Source organism: Gracilinanus agilis, unplaced genomic scaffold (assembly GCF_016433145.1).
Source record: "Gracilinanus agilis isolate LMUSP501 unplaced genomic scaffold, AgileGrace unplaced_scaffold47328, whole genome shotgun sequence".
NCBI classification, from domain to species: domain Eukaryota; kingdom Metazoa; phylum Chordata; class Mammalia; order Didelphimorphia; family Didelphidae; genus Gracilinanus; species Gracilinanus agilis.
In genome coordinates, this window is record NW_025381720.1 from 1,780 (window position 1) to 12,522 (window position 10,743).

Genomic DNA, 10,743 nt, shown 5'->3' on the forward strand with positions numbered 1-10,743 from the left:
CTTTGTCCAGCTCATTTGACAGAGGAGGAAACTGAGGCAAACAGGGTTAAGTGACTTGATCCCACAGCTAGTAAGTGTCCAATCTTCCTGACTCCAGGTCCAATGCTCTATCCACTGCACCTCCTAGCTGCCCAGTCCTCAGTTTCCTCATTTGTAAAACAAGGGAGCTACCCCAACAACTCAGAACTTATCAAGCATCTCCTGAGAGCAGAGTACTACTGACTGCTGGGGAGACCCAAAAGAGGCGAGGTGTCTGGATACAGATGCCCTGCCTCGCCCACAGAAAGCTGGGAGGGGGGGGGCCGTGGTGGCCCGGCCGAGGGAGGAATTTCAGGGGGAGGGGGCAGGGCCAGGGGGCACCGAGAAAAGGGAGGGCAGGGGCGGTGGGCAAACTTTGCCCGCTGACCATCAGGAAATACCATGCAAATGAGATGCAAATGAGCGAGGGGGCGGGACATTCTTTCCGAGCTAGCTCAGGTCTCGAGAGTTCGGAGCCTGGGGCCGGAGCTTTGGGCACCCGACCGCCCAGATCTTGAAGCCCGCGTATTCTGGGTTTCCTTCATTCCTCGCTTTGGCCCCCCACCTCCACCCCATTCCTGAGACAGGAAGCTGGCCGAATTCCCAGGAGGCTGGAGGCCTGTGCTAGGGAGAGGAGAGGAGAGGGCGGGAAAGAGGGGGAGAGGCTCCGGCCTGGCCCCCTGGGCTCTGGAGCCAAGCCGGGTGAAGAGTCGGAGGGACCCCTTGAAGGTGGGGAGAGGGCTTGGGGCAGAGGTGCTGGGAGCTCCGCGGAGTGGTGGGAAGAGGTTCTACTGGAGGAGTGGAGGGGCTCCCTCTCCTGTCGGGGCCTGAGAGGGTACACCTGGAAGAGCTTGGGGCCAAAAGACCGTCCCCCACGGCATCCCCTCCCACCAATCCCCTTGGCGCGATGGGATCTCCGGGTACCCCACTTTCCTTCTTCCCCCAAAAGGATTCAGGTGTCCGGGGCTCCCGCTTTCAAAGTGCGAGACTCCGGTGGAGTGGGGAGGAGCGGGTGGCAGGGAGGTGAAAAGGAGGGGAGGTGGTTCCCAGGCTCTCCCCGCCGCCCCCGCCCCCGCCTATGGAGGGAGGGGCCAGGAAGTCCCACGGGGCACAGAATGTTCTGGACAGCCTGGCTAGCCAGGACACCGTGTCCCCACTTCTTCCTTTTGCCCCACGTTATTCACGCACTCGCTGGGATCTGGATCCCTGGCAGGGAGAACAGGTCTAGGGCAGGCCAGAGCCCGGAGATCTGTTCCCGCTGACGACATGGATCTGCCGCGGGCACAGCCCAACTCTGAGGATCGAGGCACTCCCCGGTCTCCCCACCCCCACAAGCTAGACCCCTAAGAAGGGCCACCCTCCGGCAGATGGGGAGGATGTGACCGGATTGGATCCCTGAACTGACCCTATGGCATAGATCCTGGGAATTGAGTCTGACTCTGGCCCCACCCCCACTCCCCATCCTCTTGGCCCTCCCCGCTTCCTGGAGCCTGGCTGTGCCCCCTCCCGCCCATCCAGGCAGGGGTGGACCTCTAGCATCTGACACAAGCCAGGCCCACCCTCCCCCCTTCTCTCCCAGCCCCCGCCCAAGGGAAGCAGCCGCCTCCATCCTGCGGCTTCCAGGAAGCCCCAGGCCCGGTCATTTCATTGTTCCTGGCTCCCCCGCCCAGCCGGACACCCAGTGTCCACCCATATATCCCAGCCTGGGTGGCCTTTGGCCCCCTGGGGAAACATGAAGTCCAGCAGCCCAGTGGAGAGGTTACTCCGAGCCTTGGGGCGAAGGGACAGCACCCGGGCTGCCTGCAGGGTAGGAGGGAACAGGCACCTTGGGATTGGGTGGGGGGAGGGAGTGGAATTTCTCTCTGGGCTGTGGCCCCTGGCAGAGAGAGGAGAGGTCCAAAGGGGTCTGGGGGGGGGATGGCACAGGAGAATGGAAAAGTGGGGTTGGAAGCCCTTTGACCTGCTCCCTCTCTGGGCTCCCTGTCTTCCATTCATTACGCTTAGCTTGGCAGGTCTCTTGGTGGGCAAAGTGGAGTTTTTGGATTCCACCACAATTTAGGGGCAGGAGTGACTAAGAAACCCCCAGACTAGCTAAGGGGGTAGGGTGGGCACTTAGGTGGTCCCCCAACTTTTTTTTTAAACCCTCACCCTCCATCTTGGAATCAATACTCTGTATCCTACTGGTTTCAAGGCAGAAGACTGGTAAAGGCTAGGTGGTGTGGGTTAAGTGACTTGTCCAGAGTCACACAGCCAGGAAATGTCTGAAGCCAGATTTTCCCCAGCTTTTTAAGCCCATAATCCCAGAGTCCTTTGGGGCCCTTTCCTGCATCCCTGGGGGGACCTCCATTCAAGTTGGGGTACTGGTCAGGACTTCTAGAGGACTCTGTGGAAGAGGGAACTTTACCAGAGTTTGGATAGTGTTTTCTGGCCCCAGGATGTGGGATGGAAGCCGACAGACACAATCAGTCCTCCCTTTTGTGTGCATTGGGATCTTGTGGACAGGCTTAGTTAATAGCAAACTGGACCAACACCCTTTATCCCTGCCTGGGTCTTTCAGAAACCAATGGACTGCCCCACCATGGAAGAACTCCCCACTGGGTTCCGTCCCGTTTCTTGGGGGATTGCAAAAGAGAGGGGTCAGAGGGGAACATATTGGAGCAGGAGATGGAGACAGATTGGGCAATGCGTAGTGAGGGGGTGGTGGGGCAGCAGAGGACATGCCCTGCTTTACCCCCAGCTTCCCATCTCGGACCCCAAAGGGTCAACAGAGATTGCCCCTCCGATCCATGATGACTCCATTGAAGATGACCCAGGGAGCACCCCTTATTCTTGGGGGCCCAGAGGGCTCCAGTGACAGGCCAACAGGAGCCCCCAAACATCTCCATCTCTGTATCATTTAACAGAAAGTGACCTTTGTTAGTGTGGGTGGGCCACAGGTATGACCTAGCTGGAGACTCGGTTGTGGAAAAAGCAGTTCTGTATTAGAGAAAGAGCCAGAAGACGGAGTTCAAATTCCACTTCTGGTATCTGGTGTGACCACAAGCCAATGGATCAGTTCCCTTTTGTGGGGTTTCAAGTCTTCCCATCTGTAAAATTAGAAGAGGTTGGACTAGATGACCTCTCGGGCCCTTCCAGCTCTAAATTTATGAGGGAGATTTGAATTTAGGACCAGAGAGTAGTTTTTTTTTCCCTTGGCTTTTGGGTTTTGTTTTATTTGGTGGTGTGAATGAAGTTGTTAAAGGATATATGTGACCCTAAATCTTCGTAGAGGGGACCCCCAAAAAAGAAATCAAGGGACTCCTCTGAAACAGAACGTTAAAGCTAGAAGGCAAACCGCCTCTGTTTACAAAGGAGGAGACTGAGGCCTCACCATGGAATGTGACTTGACCCAAGCCACTGAGGTGAGGAAGGAGAATTCCAGAATCTGAGTGGAGTCTCTCAGACTAAGAGGCATCCACCTACCCAGAGAGGCTCAAGGCTGCCTTCTAGAGTTAACAAATATTTATATAGCACCTACTATGTGCTGCGATCTTGCAAAATGTAGTATACTGTGCTTAGGACTTTACAAATATTGCATCATCTGATCCTTAGACAACCCTGAAGTAGGTGTTATCATCCCCATTTTACAGATGGGGAAACAGAGGAAAGGAAGTGACTTGTCCAAGGTCACACAGCTAGGAAGTGACCTTGAACTCCGGTCTTCCTGAATCTCTACCCCCTGCACTCCCTAACTTTCCTTCTTTCTCTCTTCTCACTGCAATCCAAGCCTTATAACTGCTGCCTCAACCCAGTCAATGAGCAAATAAATATATGTTGCTTTAGCTATATGGAACAGCCAGCAGGGAGAGGAGTAGCTACAAGGGGGCATGCCAGCTGTGCCTGATTCAGGCCACCCTCGCCCTGAATGCCAGGCTCCCACAGCCCACACTGGGAGATTCTGGAATGTGACCGGAGAGCACAAACGAAGAGAAAAAGAGAGAGCCAGGCCTTCCTGGGGCAAAGGGAATAAAAGAGGCGCCCCTTAGAGCAAAGAGGGCAGCCCTGGATTAGATGGAGCCCCTCTGGGTGCAGCCTGGCGGGGTAGGCAGGGACCCCGAGGGCACTGAGCACATGATGTGCACAAGTGTCCTCCGGGAGGAGCCCAGGTTGTCAGACCCAGGTTAGGAAAGGAAGCAGATTCCAAGCACATTCCTGCTTCCTCCCCCCCCCCCCTCCCAGGAGGAGGGAGGGTGGGGAAGAGGCTGAGAAACTCCCCAGGGCCACGACTCCTCCCCAGAATTAGCGGCTCTAGGGGAGTCCGGGTGTCTTCCAGGGGGGGGGGGCAGGGGACGGGCAAAAAGGAGAAGGATGTGGATTGTGACCCTTTATAATTTCCGGTTGGGAGAGAGGGATCGAGAGAGGGGGAAGGCTCCGAGCTGATGCCTGAGGCAGGACAGGACAGAGCGGGACACTCGGGGCCAGCAGCTGATGCTAATTGTCATGAATGTCTGCCCATTCCCCCTTCTGCAGCCTGGGAAGGCTGAGCCCCACAGCTTCAGGGAGAAGGTTTTCCGGAAGAAGCCGCCAGCCTGTACCGCCTGTAAGGTGACCATCGATGGCAGCGGCCTGGTGTGCCGAGGTAGAGACAGCCCCCTCCCTCTCCCTTCAGGGATGCTTTCCCCCCACTCCTCCATGACCTCCTTCTCCGGCTGCTCTTAGAAGCAGCCCTTATGTCCCCTAGTAACCCAGGCTTCCTCTCTGCCCCTCGGACCCCATTCCCAGCCTCCTACTCCCTTCTAAAATCCCCTAAGCCCCAGCTCTCAAGACCTCCTCGGCCCCCTGCACCACCGCTGGTTCCCTTCTCCCTGGCAGACTCTGCCCGTTTCCTCCCAGACTTCCCACCAGACTCAATCCAACTTTCTCTCCGGGGAAAGACCCCAGCTCGAGGCCCCCCAAAGGGGTTTTCTTCTCATTCCCTCCTTTTATCTCTTCATCCCATTTTCCCCTCAGTTTGCAAATCAGCGGCACATCGGAAATGTGAGGCCAAGGTAAGCCCCCTAACCTCTAGCTCGACTCTAGGGGGTATTAGAAAGAGAACCCAGTGCTCGAGGTCTTTTCGAACGCTTCCCTTCCGTCCAGGAAGCAGTCCTGGGTATTGGTTCCAAGGCAGAAGAGCCTTAAGGGCTGGGCAATGGGAGGTGAAGTGACTTGCGCAGTCCCACAGGTAGAAAACGTCTGAGGCAAATTTGAATCCCGGGCCTCCCCAATCTGGGCCTGGCTCTCAATGCGCTGAGCCTGCTCCCGTCCCTGCTTGTGGTCTTTCCCCCTGTCTGGCGCCCAGCCGCGGGAGGTCCTGTCCCTCTGGTCTCTCCACCTACTACCATCCCAAGCCCTCTGGGATTTCCAGTCACTCCTCCGTAGGCGCTGGACAGGGGGAGGATGCTGAGTCTGTCCCTTTAAGAGCTGCTGGGCTCCACCTCCAGGGGGTGTCACGAGTTGGGCGGAGGGGGGAATTGGGAGTTTGTCTTGGTGATGTGCCCGGGCTGCAGCTGGCCCGAAAGAGGCCGGGAGGAGAAGGAAGGGGGGGGGGGGTGGGGGAGCCCCGGCCGGGACGAAGGGGCTGAGGGCAGGGCCCGGGGCCCCCAGCCTCTTGCCAAGTGTTTAAGATGAGAGAAGGGAGGCCCGGTCCGGCGGAGAGTGGAACCTCCTTGGGAATCGGGGGTGGCGAGTGCTGGAGGCGGAGGAGGGGGAGGGCATCAGCCCGGGGGAGCCCTGTGCCCAGGGGCGGGTTCTCCCCCATGAAAGACACCAGTGTGCCTGCCCGGCCCCTGCCCGCCTGCGCTGCGCTATATATAGCTTCTCCTCCCCAGGCCGGGATGAATGGGGGTCTGTGTGGGGAGGGGGCTGGGAGCCAAGAGCAACAAGCAAGGGGTCTGGGGGTGGGGGGCAGAGAGACTGGAGGGAAGCCTGCTTCAGCTCCCTCACATAGAGCCGGTGCTCGGCTGGTGCCGCAGTCCCTTTGGCCATCTCCCCTCAACGGGTTGCCCCCAGCAACCACCCCTCCTGGAACGGGGCAGCCCCTTCACTAAGGCTCCCTTTCAGGTGACCACGACGTGTCAGGCTCTGCCCCCTGTGGAGCTGGTGAGTATGGGCAGTCTCTGGTGTAACCCCCAGGTCTGGCGGGCGGACTGGCTCCCCTTGGCATCTTGGGGCCCGTCGGGCATCCAACACAAGCCCCTTTCTCCCCTCAACTGGCCCGCTCCGTCCGCGGTCAGGCTCGCAGCACTCTGCGCTCCCTCCGCCCACTTATCACACAGCCTCTTTTCCCTCCCAGCGGAGGAACACGGCGCCTGTGAGACGCATCGAACATCTGGTAAGGTGGCTCCCAGGGGAGAGGGGGAGGGGCAGCTAAGGAGTGGGCGATGGAGAGGGGTGGGCGGGAAAGGCCGGGAGTCCCAGCCAAGACTTCTGGGCTTCTCTCCTCACCAGGGATCCACCAAGTCCTTGAACCATTCCAAGCAGCGCAGCACCTTGCCCAGGTAAGGGGGTGAAGGGGCGCCCCCGAGCCTAGCCAGTGTCCCCTGCGGTGGGAGTCCTTCCCCCCAGCCCGCCCGTGCCTAGGGTTAGGCGCAATGCTTGTCCATTGCTCTGGATTCCCATGCCGGGATGCCGGGACTTGGAGCCCGGGTGCCCTCCAACACATCACTTAGCGGGCCACAGATCCTTCCTCCTGAGCTCCCCCCAACCAAATCACCGTGCCCAGGGGCGCCTGCCCTCTAGGCGGGGAGCCCCCAGGCCCCAGAGCCCTGCTCCATCCCCAGCGGAGGAGCCGCCTCCTGGGCACGGGGTCCTTCAAGCCGCCATTCCTTGTGCTTCTGGGGCCAGCAGGAGTTTCAGCCTGGACCCGCTCATGGAGCGACGCTGGGACCTGGATCTGACCTATGTGACGGAGCGCATCCTGGCGGCCGCCTTCCCAGGGAGGTTCGAGGAGCAGCGGCACCGGGGCCACATCCGGGAGCTGGCCCACGTGCTGCAGTCCAAGCACCGGGACAATTACCTGGTGAGGGCCGCCTGCGTGGGGAGGCTTCAGGGTGGCCCCAAGGAGGAGCCACTTCCTAGCTGTGTGGCCCTGGGCAAGTCCCTTACCCTTTTGCCGGGAAACCAGGGAAGGGGCAGGCTTCCATCCACGGAGGCCACCTGTAAAGGGCTGGTGCTGGGGCAGAGCAGAGGCGCCCACCAGGGAAGTCACAAGCCTGCCTCCTCCCCTCTCTTTTGGCAGCTCTTCAATCTGTCAGAGAAACGGCATGACCTGAACCGACTGAACCCCAAGGTAGGGGGGCTGCCTTGACCCGAGGGGCCCTTCTGTGCTCCCAGCAAACTCCCCTCTCTGTTCCACACACCTTGAGAGAGGGGGCCAGTCGGGGCTCTGAGAGGATGGGGGTCCCAGGGAGGGTCCAAGTTCAGATCCCACCTCCGGGGCCTCAGTTTCCCCATCTGTAAAAGGAGGGGTTTGGCCTGGGAAGATCCTTCCCGCTCTCCATCTGTGGCTCCCCTACAGCGCCCAGGCCCCCTCCCTCCGCTGTCACTGACCTCCGCCCTGGCTCCTGCAGGTCCAGGACTTCGGCTGGCCTGACTTGCACGCACCGCCTCTGGACAAGCTCTGTTCCATCTGCAAGGCCATGGAGACCTGGCTGAGCTCGAGCCCCCAGCACGTGGTGGTGCTCTACTGTAAGGTAGGGCCTGCCACGGGGCACCCAGGGGCGCCGGGTGGGTGCGGGAAGGACGGTACCAGCCTGTCTCTGTCCGCCTCAGGGAAACAAGGCCAAGCTCGGGGTCATCGTGGCTGCCTACATGCACTACAGCAAGATCTCGGCCAGGTATGGCGCTCTGCGGTGTGACCCTGGCCCAGTCACTTACCCCCCCTGCCCAGGGAGCCGCTGCTCAGTACTGATTCTGAGTCCTGTGGGTGTCGGGGCCCTGGGGCCGTGGGCAGCCTCTAGGGAATCCCAAGAAAGTGCCTGAGACAGCCCAGAAGGGGCCCCCCTTACATTTCCTCTGGGGTTCCCCAGGAGGGCGCCAGGCCCTCCACCAGGCTCCTCCATGACTCCCCCCACACCCCCTTCTCCCAGTGAGGACCAGGCTCTGGCCACGCTCACCATGCGCAAGTTCTGTGAAGACAAAGTGGCCTCCGAGTTCCAGCCCTCGCAGCGCCGGTGAGCAGGGCAGGGTGGGCCGGGGCTGGCCTGCAAGGAACGAGGCCAGAAGGGAGGCTCGGGGTGGGAAGCCGGACTGCAGGCCGGATCTGGCCCGAGTGGAGGATGGAGAAGCAGCAGGCAGACCCCCACACAGGCCTGAGGGATCCGGGGAGGGTTTCAGAGGGTCCTGGAGCTCCAGATGGAAAACATCTTCCTCTTCCCTCCTCTCACTTCCTTCTATTCTGAATCCATAACAAAAGGCACTAGTGATAGGAACTCAGAGCCTGCCACAGAGCACACAGGCTGCTCAGGCTAGAGGCCGCCTCTGCCAGGAAGCCCTCCCTGCACTCCCCCTACCTTCCCACCACTCCCCCCCCTCCCCAGGTCATTCCTTCCTCAGACCTCTTGGGACTGGGAAGCCCAACAAGCACTAGGCTGGGGCTCTCTCCCAGGGTCCCCCGAAGCACTGAGCCAGGCTCTGCCCCATCAGGTACATCAGCTACTTCAGCGGCCTCCTGTCTGGCTCCATCAGGATGAATAGCAGCCCCCTGTTCCTCCACCACGTGCTCATGCCCGTCCTGCCCGCCTTTGAGCCGGGCATCGGTGAGTCCCCCGCAGTGTGGGCTGGGCAAGGGCTTGGCCTGTGCCGGCCACCTCCCCCTCACCCTCCCATCTCCCCATCAGGATACCAGCCATTCCTCAAGATCTATCAGTCCATGCAGCTAGTCTACACATCTGGGATCTAGTGAGTTCGCCCCCCCCCCCAGGCTCCTCCCAGCCCTCCCAGTTCCTCCCAGTTCTTCCCAGCTCCTCCCAATCCCTCCCCAGCTCCTTCCAGTTCCTCCCAATCCCTCCCAGCTCCTCCCAATCCCTCCCAGCTCCTTCCAGTTCNAGTTCCTCCCAGCTCCTCCCAGTTCCTCCCAATCCCTCCCAGCTCCTTCCAGTTCCTCCCAGCTCCTCCCAATCCCTCCCAGCTCCTTCCAGTTCCTCCCAGCTCCTCCCAATCCCTCCCAGCTCCTCCCAGTTCCTCCCAGCTCCTCCCAATCCCTCCCAATCCCTCCCAGTTCCTCCCAGCTCCCCAAGGCTCTCCTGCCCCCCCCCCAAATCTGGCAGCACAGCCTGAGCCTTGAGGCCCGACCCGGGGCATTCCCTTATTCCCCACTTGGGACACAGAATGGCTAAGCTCTCTTCCGTAGTCTTGTCTCATCTCTGCCTTTCCTCTCCTTTCCCCCTAAGCCACATCTCGAACCCAGGGCCCCAGCAGCTTTGCATCAGCCTGGAGCCCGCACTTCTCCTCAAAGGAGACGTCCTGGTAAGAACAGCAGAGCCAAAGGGAAGCTGACCCGTTCTGATGTCCCATGGGCCCGGGAAAAAGGGGGGCGCCGGGCTGTGGAGGCGGGACCTTGAGATGGAGGTGGGGGGAACCCCAGAGGAGGCACTTTGGGGGAGCCTTGCGGTAACCTGAGGAGGTGGCTGGGTGCCCAAAGGCCCTTTCGCCTCTCCCCACAAACAGGTGACGTGCTATCATAAGGGGGGCCGGGAGTCCGAGCGCACCCTTGTATTCCGGGTGCAATTCCACACGTGCACCATTCATGGACCCCACCTCACCTTCTCCAAGGACCAGCTGGATGAGGCCTGCACTGGTAAGCGTGGGGGGGGGGGACACCCAGGGAGCCGGCTCAGGGTCTCCCGGGTGGTCGTCTCCAGGGCCCTCCTGCTTAGGCTTCTCGTCCTCCCACTCTCCAGACGAGAGATTTCCCTTCCAAGCCTCCGTGGAATTTGTCTTCTCCTCCGGCCCGGAGAAAATAAAAGGTAAGCCCCGAGCTCGCGGCCCACCCTGCTCTGCGGCCGCCTTCCGCCGCTTCCCGCTTCCCTGGGGCTCACTGTTCCCCCATCTTAGGTCGCGAACCCCCACGAAATGACGCGTCTGTCTCCGTTGACTACAACACCACAGACGCGGCCATCCGCTGGGACTCCTATGAGAACTTCAACCAACACCACGAGGACAGCCGGGACGGTAGGAGGGTCAGGAGGAGAACAAGGCCTGGATGATGGATGGGCCGGAAGGCAGCAGGGATGGGTCGGGGTCCTTCCTGGCTCTCGGGACCCCCTTTCCTGTTCTCTCCCTTTCTTCTCCTGTTGATTTCTCTTGGCTCTTCCTTCTAGGACTGGTGGCTCTTTTTTCTTTTTGTATAAAAAAATATACCAAATAAAATGGTACATTTCCATATACATACTAGAAAGGAAAAAGATTTCCACAAACCTGGAGATCTCTCTTATGTACAGCTTCCTTTTCTTTTTAAGGCATATAATAAATTCAACCTGTAGTTTTCAAAGCTATCCTGCTTGTCTGCGCTTCTTTCTGGTCTTCTCTTTACTTCTCATTACTTAAAGAGATAACTGTAACTCCCCCCTTCCCTCCTTTCCTTTCACTTCTTTTTCTTCCTTTCTTCTTCCCTTCCTTCCTTTCCTTCTTTTGTTTTTCTTCCTTTTCTCTCTCTCTCTCTCTCTCCCCTCTCTCTCCCCCCTCCTCTTTCTTCTCTCTCCCTCC

General features: G+C 59.5%; 1 protein-coding gene across 3 annotated transcripts; it reads left to right on the forward strand.

The window, feature by feature from the left end:
- The first annotated feature begins 307 nt into the window (after positions 1-307).
- On the forward strand, positions 308-10,428 carry LOC123255485 (tensin-2-like). Of its 3 annotated transcripts, XM_044684271.1 has the most exons (17): positions 308-1,825; positions 4,528-4,636; positions 5,008-5,045; positions 6,100-6,138; positions 6,332-6,370; positions 6,487-6,536; positions 6,883-7,057; positions 7,277-7,327; positions 7,608-7,730; positions 7,810-7,874; positions 8,127-8,210; positions 8,683-8,795; positions 8,877-8,937; positions 9,429-9,504; positions 9,706-9,835; positions 9,939-10,004; positions 10,093-10,428. In XM_044684271.1, exons 1-17 carry the CDS (start codon positions 1,751-1,753, stop codon positions 10,242-10,244), a joined length of 1,446 nt encoding a protein of 481 aa, XP_044540206.1. In that variant the 5' UTR covers positions 308-1,750; the 3' UTR covers positions 10,245-10,428. The 3 variants fall into 3 exon arrangements, with proteins under 3 accessions (XP_044540206.1, XP_044540204.1, XP_044540205.1); XM_044684269.1 differs by lacking the exon at positions 308-1,825 and having other exon boundaries at positions 3,831-5,045; XM_044684270.1 differs by lacking the exon at positions 308-1,825 and having other exon boundaries at positions 3,831-5,045; positions 6,886-7,057.
- Positions 10,429-10,743: the final 315 nt, after the last annotated feature.

Coding starts and splice junctions, on each gene's coding strand:
- LOC123255485 (XM_044684269.1), top strand. CDS start 4,728: ATGTCCCCTAGTAACCCAGGCTTCCTCTCTGCCCCTCGGACCCCATTC. Junction 5,046..6,099: donor ATCGGAAATGTGAGGCCAAG/GTAAGCCCCCTA, acceptor GCTCCCTTTCAG/GTGACCACGACGTGTCAGGC. Junction 7,058..7,276: donor AGCACCGGGACAATTACCTG/GTGAGGGCCGCC, acceptor CTCTTTTGGCAG/CTCTTCAATCTGTCAGAGAA.